This window comes from Acipenser ruthenus, chromosome 3 (assembly GCF_902713425.1).
Source record: "Acipenser ruthenus chromosome 3, fAciRut3.2 maternal haplotype, whole genome shotgun sequence".
NCBI classification, from domain to species: domain Eukaryota; kingdom Metazoa; phylum Chordata; class Actinopteri; order Acipenseriformes; family Acipenseridae; genus Acipenser; species Acipenser ruthenus.
Window position 1 is genome coordinate 48,855,744 of NC_081191.1, and position 17,267 is coordinate 48,873,010.

General features: G+C 39.9%; 1 protein-coding gene across 3 annotated transcripts in view; it reads right to left on the reverse strand.

Annotated features, from left to right (window-relative positions):
• Window positions 1-17,267, reverse strand: part of ulk4 (unc-51 like kinase 4) — a 261,384-nt gene that overhangs the window by 132,966 nt on the left and 111,151 nt on the right. For all 3 annotated transcript variants that reach the window (XM_059013181.1, XM_059013174.1, XM_059013164.1), the window contains exons 25-27: window positions 13,784-13,840; window positions 8,813-8,864; window positions 8,636-8,730 (exon numbers count right to left, since the gene is read on the reverse strand). In XM_059013181.1, coding sequence (XP_058869164.1) covers window positions 8,636-8,730; window positions 8,813-8,864; window positions 13,784-13,840 — 204 coding nt within the window. The remainder of the gene's footprint in view (window positions 1-8,635; window positions 8,731-8,812; window positions 8,865-13,783; window positions 13,841-17,267) is intronic.

Below are 17,267 nucleotides of genomic sequence, written 5' to 3' on the forward strand. Positions count from 1 at the left end.
AGGGAAAATAAAACACAGTAATAAAACTACAAAATAAAGGTGCTGCACTCGACGCTGTTACCCCAACCGTCGCTATCTGCACGGCCCGGGTCTCTGTCCTACGCTCACCCGTTCCCTCAACTTGTGGATAATTTTCGGGGTTCTGCCAAGTTTTCCCCGCTACTAAAAATTCCTTTTCTTTTCTTTTTAATTAGTTTACTATTGTGCTTGTTCTTCTCAGGCTATGCTCGGTCCAGCAGCAGAGCTTCCGCCAGCTGGCTCGTTTCATCTTAGAAAGGCAGGCTGAGGGAACAACAGAGCGTTACCTTATAGGGTCAGCAATCCGCCAAGGCCCGCCTCTCAGACACTCAGAGAGAGGGAAAGCCAACACACCCTCTTCCCCACCTCTCCGTGTCACTGCCACGACTGACAGTCAGCAAAGATTTCCCCCGGTTACAGGGCCCCTCTTTGCATATTCATTTGCTTCCCTTTACTGTTCTGCTACCACCACACTCGATTAACATTAATGTCAAATTATTCAGTCTTAGCTGATCCATATTTTACCTGATTTGATGTTTGAATTAGTGCCAGTTTTGAAAATGAGCATTGGCCACAGTGTTAGTTACTGGCAGTTTCAAATACAAAATGGGAAATGCAAACTGCAGACTCTTGTCATATAGCAAGTTATCTGGAAATGTGTTGTCCTTATCTCTTACGAATATGTAGGTGTATAATAGGTTTATAATATATATATATATATATATATATATTGTGAGGGATTGGTTAAAGGAAGGTGAATGACAACATAAACCAACTGGATGGTAAACAAAGGAATTAATGTAAAGTGCTTGGGATCAAAAATGAAGTTGGGTTAAATAATACACTTTATAAATAATAACAGTGTTAAATAAAGGAAAGTACAAATAAAAAGTGTGGTTTAAAATAAATGTTTAATATTATGCAGAGACAATACCTGGGGGACAATAGGACCAGGGGGAAGCTACTGGAGTCAAAGCTGGCTCCAGGTCAAATTAATTGTCCAATTTTATGACCTGTCAATTGTTTAATAATTTAATTGGTCACCATTTAAAATGTCTGTTTGCGGAATGCTTGGACGAGGGTGATGGTAGGAGCTGAGTTGGAGAGTGGGAGAGTAAAAGAGTAAAAACAAGGAAAAAGAATATTCGGATTGTGAGAACTGGTTAACGACATTTTGGAGAGGTATCTGGATTACGATTTTGGTTTTGGAGACGAGGTAACAGGCTTAGCCTGCCCCGTCATTAGTTAGGAAACGATTTGTTTAGTTAGGACCCGAGACTGGGTTAGGTTTTGTTTTCTTTATTTTCTTTTTGCAGTCTGTAAATAATAAACATACGCTACGGCGTTTCCTTGCATCTGGTTGTCAAGTGTCCGATTGAAGCAAAGCCTGGGATAGGAACGCAGATCGTCACATTGTGGTACCAGAAGTGGGGCTGTTTTGTCTGACAATAAATTCAGACTCGTACCCTGGCTTTGTACTGTGATAAGAGTGGATCATGGAGGCGGCAGTACAGGCACTGTTGCAGGCTAGTGCTAGGCAGCACGAGGCCAATCGGATGATACAGCAACAATTGACTGTAATGCAAGAACAAGTTACTAAACTGTTTGAAGAACGGGCTGTATCCACAACTTCTCTTTTACAAAAGATGACTGACCAGGATGATGTGGAGTCTTTCCTGCTAACCTTTGAGCGGACAGCGGAACGGGAGAAATGGCCGCAGGTTCGTTGGGCAGGGATCTTAGCACCACTCCTGATAGGGGACGCCCAAAAAGCATATTCTGACTTGGAGCCGGACTCGGCTGCTGACTACAGTCAGTTGAAGAAGGAGATATTGGCCCGGGCGGGAGTTACTACAGCTGTACGAGCTCAGCGGTTCCATGACTGGCAGTTCCTAAAGGATAAAGTGCCGCGGTCTCAAATGTTTGACCTGATACATCTAACCCGAAAATGGTTACAACCGGAGCTCAACTCATCAGCACGGGTCGTGGAATTACTTGTTATGGACCGGTATTTGAGAGCGTTGCCGTTTTTTTTAAGGAAAACGGTTGGACAGGCCAATCCAGCAAACGCCGATGAACTGATATCTCTGGTCGAGAGTCATACAGCCGCCGACAGGTTGGCTCGTTGTTCCCCGGAGGGACAACGCCGCTTCAACCCGCGCACCCCATTCCTGAAGAGGCCGGAACACACCGACGGGGGTAAGACTGTGCTTGGGAAACGGGGGTGACGAAGAGCAGCCACGGGCTGTGAAGGGACCTTGGGGTGAAAAATATATGGGACGGGATAACCCGGACATTATATGTTTTAATTGTCATCAGAAGGGACACATTGCTAGACAATGTAGAAAAACTCAAGGGGTAGAACATATGGAGTGTGATTGGGCTGATGCATATGGGGCCTGTGACTATACCTGCAATTACGTCACCACTGTTAATAACTTGTTTACCTCACGAATGTTGGAGGGGGATTATTTGTCTACTGTTAAAGTAGCTGGTAGGGAGACAGTAGCACTTTTGGATTCAGGCTGTGGGCAAAGTTTGATCACTGCATCACTAATTGAACGTTTAAATTTACCAGAGTGTAACAAGGTTAGGATTAATTGCATTCATGGGGACATTAAAACCTATCCGGCTAAGCTAGTGGAGATAGAGATTGCCGGAGAACCAGTACGCTATAAATTTGGAGTATTTCCACGTCTTCCCTACCCGGTAGTTATAGGGAGAGATTGTCCTAGTTTTAACATTTTGATCAAGAACCTAAATAAATTGTCCTCAATGTCAGCTGTTGATGAAGGTGTGTCTGAGGGACATACGTTGTTTGATTTTTCAGATGAGATATTTGCAGAACCGGGTAAGACAAGAAAGTCCAGGAAATTAAAAAAACAAGACGGGGTTATAGGGAAAAGGGAACGAGAAAAGAGGCAACTCTGTAACGTTATGGTAAACACTGATAATGAGTCTGGGAGAGGTGGGGAAATTATACCTGAGAGCAGGGGTCAGCCTAAACCACAAAGGTTACCATCAGGAAAACATACAAAGAAAAGTGAAACTTCAAAACAAGAAAGGCTTAGAAAAGCCGAAACGTTGATTTCACAAGGAAACATGTCAGTGAAAATGTGGAATGAGTTGCCGGTATCGCAATTGGATTTCAGGAAAGAGCAGGCAGCAGACCCAAATTTACGTGCTGCTTTTAGCCAAGTCTTTGAAATTGATGACGACTATGAAAATATCCGAGACAGCCTACCTCTTCCACATTTTATCACCAGACATGACCTATTATATCGGGTAACCAAAACTGATCAAGGTGATTGGTTAGAACAGTTATTGGTTCCTGGTAAATTTAAAGAACTGATTTTTCATCTGTCACATAGTCATGTGTTAAGTGGCCACTTAGGGGCTCAGAAAACTAGGGAAAGGATTTTAAGTAGATTCTTCTGGCCTGGGATTTATCAAGAAATTCTTAATCGTTGTAATCAATGCAAAGAGTGTCAATTGGTTTCAGAAAGAAAGCCTGCACCCGCTCCTTTGATTCCTTTGCCCATAATTGAAATTCCGTTTTCCCGAATTGGCATGGATTTGGTGGGGCCGTTAGAAAAAACGAGTTCGGGGTACAAACACATTTTGGTTATAGTAGATTACGCAACTAGGTATCCGGAAGCGATTCCCTTAAGAGTTGCCAGCGCCAAGAACATAGCTCGAGCCTTGTTGCAAGTGTTTAGTCGAATGGGTTTTCCAAACGAAATAATTACCGACCAGGGAACTCCCTTTGTGTCTTCAATACTGAAGGAGCTGTGCACGCTATGTAATATTAAAAAGATAGTGACCTCTGTTTACCACCCACAATCAGACGGTTTGGTGGAGAGGTTTAATAAAACACTAAAGCAAATGTTAAAGAAAGTAATGCGCCCTGATGGGAAGGACTGGGACCAGCTGTTGCCCTTTGTGCTTTTTGCTTTTAGGGAAGTACCCCAAAGTTCCACTGGGTTTTCGCCATTTGAGTTGCTGTATGGCAGACAACCCCGGGGGATTTTGGACATAGTTAAAGAAGCTTGGGAGGAGAAATCAAGTTCAGGCCAAAATGTAGTTGTGTATGTCTGTCAAGTGCAAGAAAGAATGGGAAAAGTTGCTGAAATTGTCAAACAGAACATGGAAAGTGCACAAGAGAAACAACAGAGACATTACAATGCAGGTGCTAGGTTAAGGGAGTTTGCAGTAGGAGATAAAGTTTTGGTTTTATTACCCTCACATGTACATAAGTTTTTAGCTAAGTGGCAAGGGCCATACCAGGTAGTAGAAAAAATCTCTGATGTTAACTATCGGTTGTTTAGGCCAGGTAAGAGAAACCCATATCAGCTGTTTCACATTAATTTGCTGAAGCCATGGAATGAGGGGGATCTGACAGTGAATGATACACAGACAGAAGTGTTGAACGTGAAGGTGGAAGAGGTACAGATTGGTGAACAGTTGTCTGAGATGCAGAAGAAAGAAATAAATCAGTTAATACAAACAAATCTAGATGTTTTTTCAGAGGTCCCAGGTAGGACTAATCTGGTGGAACACAGGATTATTACACCCCCAGGGGTAGTGATCAGGAAAAGGCCATATAGAATCCCACAAGCTAAGCGAGAGGGTATGAAAACAGAAATACAGAGTATGTTGAAAATGGGAATAATCGAGGAATCGGACAGTGACTGGTCAAGTCCAGTGGTAATGGTCCCGAAACCCGATGGTACAGTAAGGTTTTGCATTGACTTTAGAAAGGTTAATGAGATATCAAAGTTTGATGCATATCCCATGCCCAGAATAGATGAAATGATTGAGAAACTGGGCAGGGCTAAATATATTACCACGTTAGATCTGACTAAAGGATATTGGCAGGTTCCTTTAGAAGAAAGCTCAAAAGAAAAAACAACGTTTGCTACGCCAGAGGGTCTTTTTAAGTTTACAGTGCTTCCATTTGGCCTTCATGGCGCGCCAGCCACTTTTCAGAGGTTGATGAATAAAGTTCTTCGTCCCCATCAGCAGTACGCTGCTGCATATCTGGATGATGTAGTCATTTTTAGTAAGGATTGGAAATCCCATTTACACCAGGTGAGCGCGGTACTACAGGCGTTGCGGGACGCTAAACTGACCGCAAATAAAAAAAAGTGTGCGTTCGCCTTACAGGAAACCAAGTATTTGGGGTTTATACTGGGGAATGGAGAAATAAAACCCCAAGATAGGAAAGTACATGCAATCCAAGCTTGTAAACAACCAGCAAATAAAAAACAGCTGAGGGCATTTTTGGGGTTAGTAGGGTATTACAGACGATTCATAAAAGATTTTGCTACTCGAGCAGTTCCCCTGACAGAGCTGACGAAGGGAACAAGGTCAAACAAAATTGTCTGGAACTCTGAAGCGGAAAGGGCTTTTAAAGATTTAAAAACAGCAATTTGTCAGGAGCCAGTCTTGATTAGCCCAGATTTCAAGAAACCTTTCATTTTGCAGACTGATGCTTCTGTTGTAGGTTTAGGGGCTGTATTGTCCCAAGAAAGGAACGGAGAGGAACACCCAGTCTTGTTTTTAAGCAGGAAGTTGTTACCAAGGGAAATCAAATACGCCACTGTAGAGAAGGAGTGTATGGCAGTAGAGGCTCTACGCTATTACTTGTGGGGTAGAAAATTTACCTTGGTAACAGACCATGCACCTCTAAAATGGCTTTACCGCAACAAAGACGGGAATGCAAGGGTGACCCGGTGGTTCTTGTCTTTACAACCGTACTGTTTTGAGCTCAAGTACAGAAAGGGCAAAGAGCATATTAATGCAGATTTTTTTTCACGGTACCCACAAACAGAGGTTAGTTTGTTTGCACAGCAGGGTGAGGTTAAACGGAGAGGTTGGGTACAGGACGGAATCTATGTGTCCAAACAGCGCTTAAGAGGCCTCGGACATTGGGTGGAAAATTGTTAATTTTGGCAGCTCTGCCAGGTTGGTATGCCCGATCCCACGGGATCGTGCAAAAGGGGGGGTAGTGTGAGGGATTGGTTAAAGGAAGGTGAATGACAACATAAACCAACTGGATGGTAAACAAAGGAATTAATGTAAAGTGCTTGGGATCAAAAATGAAGTTGGGTTAAATAATACACTTTATAAATAATAACAGTGTTAAATAAAGGAAAGTACAAATAAAAAGTGTGGTTTAAAATAAATGTTTAATATTATGCAGAGACAATACCTGGGGGACAATAGGACCAGGGGGAAGCTACTGGAGTCAAAGCTGGCTCCAGGTCAAATTAATTGTCCAATTTTATGACCTGTCAATTGTTTAATAATTTAATTGGTCACCATTTAAAATGTCTGTTTGCGGAATGCTTGGACGAGGGTGATGGTAGGAGCTGAGTTGGAGAGTGGGAGAGTAAAAGAGTAAAAACAAGGAAAAAGAATATTCGGATTGTGAGAACTGGTTAACGACATTTTGGAGAGGTATCTGGATTACGATTTTGGTTTTGGAGACGAGGTAACAGGCTTAGCCTGCCCCGTCATTAGTTAGGAAACGATTTGTTTAGTTAGGACCCGAGACTGGGTTAGGTTTTGTTTTCTTTATTTTCTTTTTGCAGTCTGTAAATAATAAACATACGCTACGGCGTTTCCTTGCATCTGGTTGTCAAGTGTCTGATTGAAGCAAAGCCTGGGATAGGAACGCAGATCGTCACAATATATATATATATATATATATATATATATATATATATATATATATATATATATATATATGTATATATATATATATATACACACACACACACACACACATATTATATATATATATATATATATATATATATATATATATATATGCAGCCAAAAGATGTTTTGCAAATAACATAGTACACAGCGCTTTCTTATGTAATGTTGTTTTTATTATTATTTGTGTCAGCAGAATCAGCAGAGCTGCACACACAGGAACGACGTATTTTTGTATTATTATTATTTATTTATTTAATTTATTTATTTATTGTTTTTTTTGGGGGGACCAAATGAGGCAGGCTGTGTTTTAAGACAACATAAAAACTTCATGGAAACCTGGTTTAAGAAAGCTGTACGATATGAGTAAGTCACACAAGGCCAAATTGGAACTCAGGCACAAACATACTACCTCCGGTATTTTAAAATAAATTAGTTTATTTGCATTTGGAACGAGAATTTCTCAGTCTAAAAGAAAACTACACGGAAACACACACAACCCGAAACTACTACCAAAATCGAGTGAGAAAAAGGTGAGACTTATTTTTTATTTTTCCATGGAGATTGCCCCACTGTAATCCATATAAACCTAGGTCATGTCCTCCTGTTGATTTCTCTCCAATGTATTTTCCGAAGTACTGGTACCTTCAGATACTGTCCATTTGTTGGTCCTGTATTAAAATAGCATGTCAGCGTTGGTGTTTTGTTTAACATATCTTCCTCGTGATGACATTGCACTTGTTGTGTTTTTGTGTTTCTGCTTTTCAGCACCGCTCTCATACTTCCTAGGTGCTGCTTTGTCAGACATTTACAGGTTCTGATCTGCGTCACATTCGTGACGCAGCACACCTGATAAAAGTGGCCAGTGACTTGATCGCAGGTTAAGTCATATGATCAGACAGTCCCAACTCCTCCAACGCAATACAGCTTGGTAAAACAGACACAACAGTCACACGCTACTTATATTATAAATGACATATATATATATATATATATATATATATATATATATATATATATATATATATATATATATATATATATTATTTTTTTGAGGCCCTGGGCTGCAGCCACTAAAGCCCCTGCATTAATCCGGCCCTGATTGTAGTTGGCATTATTTTGCTTCCCAAAAGAGTTTCCTGAGATGCAGTATAATCTCCAGCCTGAAGAAATGTATAATTTAAAATGTGGAAAAAAAAACAAAATTCTGTTGTAAAACATCAACATCCTGTTACCAGTGATTTATACCTTTAATGTTCTTTATTTTATTATTGATTTTGGACCAAAAAATTAAACAAATCCTTTCTATTGGCCAAACAGCAAATACAGCTCTTATATTTACAGAAAATCAACCTCAGTTGATAACCATTATAAAGACAGAGGCCATCTATAGTACTGATCTTTTTCAATTTCTTTTAAAGGACTGCACACACCTATTAAACCTGCATCACATCCTTCTTATGCTCCACATTTTAAATACATATACTGCCTTATTTATTTCAGTATGAAGTATTTTAAAATATCCATATCTTTAAGCCGCTTTAGTGGAAGAATTAACAGCAAACCATTTACTTTAATATTTACAACAAGACATGTGCATTACACTTTTCTGGGTAGGCTACATTTTTAGTCTCAGGACTTATATTACATTGTTTAATCTAGGCCCTTTTTTCATTTTTTATATTATTCAGAATTTCCTGGGAGTGACTGTATAAATTATACACATGTTTATTTATATGTATCTTTTCTTGGTGAAATAATGATTTGACATCCCTGAGTGAAATTTAAGTTTAACAGACTGCAAACAATGCTAGAGATGCTCAAAGTACCGACAACATGTGTGGGAGTGTTGGCAAATGCTAAAACCATGTTTAAATGTACTGCCAGTACTTACTGTAGAATGATACTGCATCAGAAGAGCTGGATGCTGTGTAACTGCTTCAATTGCTGATAAGGTGGTCCTAATAAGTTCTTCTGAAGCTGCTTGTCCTGAAAATAGACAAAATCTCCCTTTTACAGATTATGTTTAACACTCCAGTGCATTAAACAAGTAATAATGAGCAATACTCACCTACTGCACTGTCTAAACTGGTCTCACTAGAGTCTATTGATTTTATGTGATTCTGAAAAACAAACAGAGCTTATGAAAAATATAGTTAAACCTACATTCATTAATACATAATACATGCACATTTTGTGGAAAAAGAACTTCAAAATGCCTTTTTTGTTACTAGCCAAAATAAGTGTTTTCAGGTGCCACAAACGGAATGTTCTTTTTCACAGCTAAAGTAATCAAAGAGAAAAAAGAAAAGAAAATAATCTTCCAAACATGATTGCCTTGCTCGCATATTCTTGCTTGAGCTGAGATTACATTTAATTGTTGTTTACTGAATACAGAATAAAAAATACAGAAAACTAGATTAAATTTACAGTGCCTTGCGAAAGTATTCGGCCCCCTTGAACTTTGCGACCTTTTGCCACATTTCAGGCTTCAAACATAAAGATATGAAACTGTAATTTTTTGTGAAGAATCAACAACAAGTGGGACACAATCATGAAGTGGAACGAAATTTATTGGATATTTCAAACTTTTTTAACAAATAAAAAACTGAAAAATTGGGCGTGCAAAATTATTCAGCCCCTTTACTTTCAGTGCAGCAAACTCTCTCCAGAAGTTCAGTGAGGATCTCTGAATGATCCAATGTTGACCTAAATGACTAATGATGATAAATAGAATCCACCTGTGTGTAATCAAGTCTCCGTATAAATGCACCTGCACTGTGATAGTCTCAGAGGTCCGTTTAAAGCGCAGAGAGCATCATGAAGAACAAGGAACACACCAGGCAGGTCCGAGATACTGTTGTGGAGAAGTTTAAAGCCGGATTTGGATACAAAAAGATTTCCCAAGCTTTAAACATCCCAAGGAGCACTGTGCAAGCGATAATATTGAAATGGAAGGAGTATCAGACCACTGCAAATCTACCAAGACCTGGCCGTCCTTCTAAACTTTCAGCTCATACAAGGAGAAGACTGATCAGAGATGCAGCCAAGAGGCCCATGATCACTCTGGATGAACTGCAGAGATCTACAGCTGAGGTGGGAGACTCTGTCCATAGGACAACAATCAGTCGTATACTGCACAAATCTGGCCTTTATGGAAGAGTGGCAAGAAGAAAGCCATTTCTTAAAGATATCCATAAAAAGTGTCGTTTACAGTTTGCCACAAGCCACCTGGGAGACACACCAAACATGTGGAAGAAGGTGCTCTGGTCAGATGAAACCAAAATCGAACTTTTTGGCAACAATGCAAAACGTTATGTTTGGCGTAAAAGCAACACAGCTCATCACCCTGAACACACCATCCCCACTGTCAAACATGGTGGTGGCAGCATCATGGTTTGGGCCTGCTTTTCTTCAGCAGGGACAGGGAAGATGGTTAAAATTGATGGGAAGATGGATGGAGCCAAATACAGGACCATTCTGGAAGAAAACCTGATGGAGTCTGCAAAAGACCTGAGACTGGGACGGAGATTTGTCTTCCAACAAGACAATGATCCAAAACATAAAGCAAAATCTACAATGGAATGGTTCACAAATGAACATATCCAGGTGTTAGAATGGCCAAGTCAAAGTCCAGACCTGAATCCAATCGAGAATCTGTGGAAAGAACTGAAAACTGCTGTTCACAAATGCTCTCCATCCAACCTCACTGAGCTCGAGCTGTTTTGCAAGGAGGAATGGGCAAAAATTTCAGTCTCTCGATGTGCAAAACTGATAGAGACATACCCCAAGCGACTTACAGCTGTAATCGCAGCAAAAGGTGGCGCTACAAAGTATTAACTTAAGGGGGCTGAATAATTTTGCACGCCCAATTTTTCAGTTTTTTATTTGTTAAAAAAGTTTGGAATATCCAATAAATTTCGTTCCACTTCATGATTGTGTCCCACTTGTTGTTGATTCTTCACAAAAAATTACAGTTTCATATCTTTATGTTTGAAGCCTGAAATGTGGCAAAAGGTCGCAAAGTTCAAGGGGGCCGAATACTTTCGCAAGGCACTGTAAGTCAAGTCACGCAATATAATCTGCCAATAGTGCAAGATAATTATCTTGGTTTCATAATCTTTTTCTGCAGTGTGCAGTCCTCAGAGGACAATGAGAAAGGAATAATATATATATATATATATATATATATATATATATATATATATATATATATATATATATATATATACACACACACACACAGTATATACTGTATATATGGATGATTAATAGAAAATTCCTACAGGACATCAATGGAAATTATACAAAAGGAAATGAGGCTTAACAAATGTTAAAACATTTCTGTGACGTCACCCTTTGATGTTTTGATTGATTAATTCTACAAATTGTCTAAAAGTAGCCGAGTTGCTTTGAAGAGACGAGGAGTGCAGGGCAGATATATTGTTGATTAACAAATCCACTCTGGATTCGTTGTGACAAAGCTTCTTTATTGACAGTATAACTTTGAACACCGTTCTGGGTTCCTAACATGTCTTTGGTGGATAAAGCACGCTCCTCAACAAAGGATGGGTTTAAACAGGACGATACTTGTATGTTTATTTTTTCCCGCTGTGTCCCTTTTACAGTGGGAACACAGGCTGTTTTAACAAACAATACAAAACAAACACAATTACCAGCTCATGTTTTGGAACGCTGACTAAACTTAACAGCATCCCTAACTTGAATCAGACGCTAATCCGGTTTACTGACTTTAAAGATATTATTCACAAATCACAGATTTAACATACACTGCAGTCAGGTCTATGCATGTTTCCTTACCTTCCCACAGACAGCTATTGTCTTTGAAACCTGTCCCTTTATACCTGCCTGGCTTGTTAAATTACAAACAGGTGTATTAGTTTAACGGATTACTAGTCCATCAGTGTTCTTGCATACCTATGGCATTCTGGGAGATGTTGTTTATCATTCCTCGTTTAAACAGCAAGAACTAAATTTCTTTATTTTTTCATGAACAAAAGCAATTTCATCATCACTTTGTAAAGCTTCATCAATTACATGGACGTTGGATTTTTACATTTTGTTCCTGGCTTTAAGCAATGTTCAAACAAGCTTACAACCCACTTAAGTACGTCAGGAGATTGTACTTCCTAAACAAGTTGAATACAAACTTTTATTTAAAAAAAGGTAAAGGGCATTTTGTTTTTATATCATAGAACAATTAACGAACAGCATATGTGCACTAAACATTTACAAAATATTGGTGTGATAAATGCTTATATGAAGAATAAATATATATATATATATATATATATATATATATATATATATATATATATATATATATATATATACACACACACACACACACACAGTGCCTTGCAAAAGTATTCAGACCCCTGACCAATTCTCTCATATTACTGAATTACAAATGGCACATTGAAATTTCATTCTGTTGGATATTTTATTTTAAAACACTGAAACTCAAAATCAATTATTGTAAGGTGACATTGGTTTTATGTTGGGAAATATTTTTAAGAAAAATAAAAAACTGAAATATCTTGCTTGCATAAGTATTCAACCCGTGCTGTGGAATCTCCCAGTTTACACCGATGAAAGAAATTGCCCTAACGAGGACACAATTACCTCACCATTGGCCTCCACCTGTGAACCATTAAAGTTGCTGTCAAATTTTCTGGATAAAAACCCCACTGTTGAAGGATCATTGGTCAGGCTGTGAATCTGAAGGAAAATGAAGACCAAAGAGCATTCTACAGAAGTTAGAGATAAAGTAATACAAATGCATAGATTAGGGAAAGGGTACAAAATAATATCCAAGTGTTTGGATATCCCAGTGAGCACAGTTGGATCAATAATCAGGAAGTGGAAGCTGCATCACACCACCCAGGCACTGCCAAGAAAAGGCCGTCCCTCAAAACTCAGCGCTCAAACAAGAAGGAGACTTGTGAGAGAAGCCACAGAGAGGCCAACAATCACTTTGAAGGAGCTACAGAGTTCAGTGGCTGGGAGTGGAGTAATGGTGCACCAGTCAACCTTATCAAGAGCTCTGCATAACACTGGCCTGTATGGAAGGGTGGCAAGAAAGAAGCCGTTACTCAAAAAGTACCATCTGAAAGCACGTCTGGAGTTTGCCAGAAAGCATAAGAGTGACCCAACTGCGATGTGGGAAAAGGTTTTGTGGTCAGATGAGACCAAGATAGAGCTTTTTGGCCAAAACTCAAAGCACTGTGTGTGGCGCAAACCTAACACTGCCCATGCCTCAAGACACACCATCCCTACAGAAGTATGGTGGTGGCAGCATCATGCTGTGGGGATGCTTCTCATCAGCAGGGACTGGGCATCTTGTTAGAATTGAAGGAAGAATGGATGGAGCAAAATACAGCGAAATACTGCAAGAGAACCTGCTTCAGTCCGCTAAAAAACTGAAGCTTGGGAGGAAATTCACCTTTCAGCAGGACAATGATCCCAAGCACAAGGCCAAAGCAACATTGGAGTGGCTCAAGAACAAAAAGGTGAATGTCCTACAGTGGCCCAGTCAAAGTCCTGATCTCAATCCCATTGAGAATTTGTGGCACTATTTGAAATTGCGGTCCACAAGCGTCGTCCAACCAACCTGAACAACCTGGAGCAAATCTGCCAAGAAGAATAGGCCAAAATCACTCCGACACTGTGTGCAAAGCTGGTACATACTTACCCCAAAAGACTTAAAGCTGTTATTGCAGCGAAAGGTGGCTCTACCACATACTAATGTGTGGGGTGTTGAGTACTTATGCAAACAAGATATTTCAGTTTTTTATTTTTCTTAAAAATATTTCCCCAACATAAAACCAATGTCACAATAATTGATTTTGAGTTTCAGTGTTTTAAAATAAAAGATCAAACAGAACGAAATTTCAATGTACCATTTGTAATTCAGTAATATGAGAGAATTGGTCAGGGGTCTGAATACTTTTGCAAGGCACTGTATTATATATATATATATATTTTTCTGCAGGTGTTTTATTTTTAAACTATCACTTACCAGTAATACCCCAAAGCTAAAAAGAAACTCTTCTGTCACCACATGCGGCCTAAATATCTGTGGAAATAAAACATATGAAGGCATACAGTGAGAAAGGAAAAAACACATTTGTTCTAGCTTAGCTACAAACTGTGAGCCTATTTAAAGCAATTACACAGTTAATAATTATTCTGTGCTCAATATTGTCGACTAGGGATGAAACGATAGTAAATTTGCACGATAAGAATAGCTGTGAGCCCACTCTTTCATGTAGTGGCGGTTATTTTTCAATTTTTTTTAACTGAATAAAAAGAAAAAAATAACAAGTTCTCTTTTTTTTCTCTGTGGGATGTGGTCTGCAACACAAGGAAGCTACTTTAAAAAATATTCTAGTAAGAATGAAAAAAAATACTAGCACACAGGTGGAAGAAAAATAATCTTAATGAAATTGTCCTTGTATTACCATCATTAATAGTTGCATAAAATGATACCTTTATTTAAGTCTGTCAAAATGGGATTGCAAGCTTTTTCCTCCTTCTGCTTTATTTACACATTTTATTTACTTAAATGTACTTAGATACGGTACATAATTACAAATTATGAAGCTCTGTATTTCTTTCAATACATTTAAAGTACTTGCTTTACACACATACACTGCTAACTATTCTCAATTATTTTTCAAACAGTCTGCAAAACATTCCGAGGTAGCCTGTTTTTCTGGTGGCATAATAACCTATAACGTGTAGATTTTAATGAACGTATTGAAATTATATACTGATAATTGAGGGTGGAACAGTGGACAGTATAGGGAGGGCACTGTACTATTATTAAAGATGACGGGAGTCAGAGTATAAACAGAACAAACTTTGTTTTATTAAGGCGCCTCCATTACAGTTACCCCCTCCATCCCCTAGATGGCGGTGTTGTAACATAACAGAGTAATCCTATGTTAACTCAAAACATCCTAACACTACACCCCCCTTTCTCAGAATTGTTATAAAAGTTTCTAGTTCAATCTATATTTTCTTTCTTCTTTCTTTTTCATATGTTCAGTCTCTTTGGTGGGACTGAAAGTCTACCACTTCTGGTTCTCACAGCAGACTCCACACTTGACGAACTGGTATCCTCAGATGTAGGAGGTGCCGCTTGTTCTGGTGAGATTTCTGTGAAGTTATCAGCAGCCTGCTCCTGTCTCATTGGGCAAGCCGGTGTGACCACTAGCTGGCGTCGATTTCTCCGGACCACTCCCTTGTTTGTTTCAACCACATAGGAGTGTGGGGTGTCTTCTTGTTCAATGACAGTCCCCTTTGATAGAGGTTGCTTTACCCAGACAGGGTCTCCAATATATAATTCTGGTAACTCTTTTACTCCATGCCTACGATTAAAGTCACTTATCTGTCGATTCTTGATTTTTTCATCTTTGTCTCTGAATTCTTTAAGGTTTGGCCACTGTGGTTCCAACTGGGCTGAAGACATTGGTAGTGTAGATCTTATTTTTCTGCCCATAAGAAGCTCTGCTGGGCTATATCCCTGTCCCAGGGGTGTTGACCTATATGCTAACAGTGCTAAATAGGGGTCTTTCGTCTTTTTAAGCATGTTTTTGATTGTTCTGACTGTACGCTCAGCTTCCCCATTGCTTTGAGGGTATCTTGGGCTGCTTGTATTGTGCCTAAAGCCATACTCCCTAGCAAACAAGGAGAAAGTTTCGGCTGAGTACTGGGGTCCATTATCCGACATAACTTCCTCTGGAATTCCATGTCTCGTGAAAATGGATTTGAGATGTTGTATCACCTCTGGAGAAGTTGCATTGGTCAGTTTTGCTATTTCCACATATCGTGAATAGTAGTCCACTACTAAGAGATAGGTGTGGTTCTTCCATTCAAACAGGTCTGTGGCAACTTTTTGCCATGGCCTTTTGGGAAGTTGTGAGGCAATCATTGGCTCTGGACGGTTATCTCTCTCTCTACAACAAATGTCACATCCCTTCACTAAGTCTTGTAGCTGTCGACTAACCCCCGGCCACCAAACAGACTGTTTTGCACGCTCTCTGCACTTGGAAATCCCCTGGTGTAGTTCGTGGATCTTATCCAGTATCTCCTGTCTAAGAGAGGGTGGAATTACGATTCGGCCCCCCTTCATAAGCAGCTCTTCACTTACCGACAGTTCGCCTCTCTCTGCCCAATAGGGTTTTAAGAAAGCAGGTGTTTTATGTTTTTCAGGCCATCCTTTTATGCAGTAATCAGTAACCTGTTGGCAAACTACAGCTTTGGCTTGTTGAGTTTTGATTTGCTCCAAGCTGTGCTGGCCGGAAGGGCTCCTGTTAACATATCAACATAGATATCGATTTCCTCCTCCTGTGTATTCTGTTCAGGGGACAGTGGCTGTCTCAGGGGTGCCCGTGACAAAGTATCTGCAGTGATTAAGTCTTTTCCAGGAACGTGCACAATTGTATACATGAATCTGAACATTCTCATTCGGAATCTCTGGATCCGGGGTGGGAGCTCGTCCAGATTCTTTGAACCAAGCAACGCAATTAAAGGCTTATGGTCTGTTTGTATGTGAAATTCCATCCCCACTATGTACTCGCTTAGTCTCTCACATGCCCAGGTCACTGCCAGGGCTTCCTTTTCTACTTGAGCATACTGCTGCTCTGTGTTTGTGAGAGCTCTGGATACATAGGCAATGGGTCTCCAATATCCATCTGGCTGTTTTTGTGTTAAAACAGCTCCAAGCCCATATGACGACGCGTCAGCTGCCACTGTTGTTTCTCTGTTGGGGTCATATTGTGCAAGGACAGCAGGTGAGCTCAGGTCTTTTTTGATCTCCTCGAATGCTTGCTGTTGAAAATGGTTCCAAGTCCAGGTATTCTTTTTGCTTAGCAAGTCTCTCAGTGGTTTTGTCTTTCCGACCAGGTGAGGCAGAAATTTTCCAAGATAGTTGGCCATTCCAAGGAAACGTCGCAAGTCTCCTGTATTGTTGGGTTGTGGCATCTCTTGGATAACACGCACTTTCTCTCTGTCCGGTTCAATTCCTTTTGAACTTATTCTGTGGCCCACAAATAGAGTCTCTTTGGCAAACTCACATTTTTCATTGAGAGTGAGACCCGCCTCCTGCAGTCTCTGAAGTGTGTTGTTCAAATTTACGTCATGTTCTTCTCGACTCCTCCCATGAATTAGGATGTCATCCGCATGGCAGAGTACTCCCTCCAGGCCCTCTAATATTTGAGAAATACGTTTCTGGAAGTGCTCAGGAGCTGAAGATATACCGAAGGGAAGTCTCTTAAAACAAAATCTCCCAGATGGAGTAATGAAAGTTGTCAGTAATGCTGATTCTTTAGCGAGTTTAATCTGCCAAAACCCAGAATTAGCATCCAACTTTGAAAATATTTTTGCTCCTGACAGCTGAGCGATGGTCTGGTCCACTGACGGAAGAATGTGTCTTTCTCTGCGAACATTCTCGTTCAGGCGTGTGAGGTCCACGCAGATGCGGATCTTCCCATTAGGTT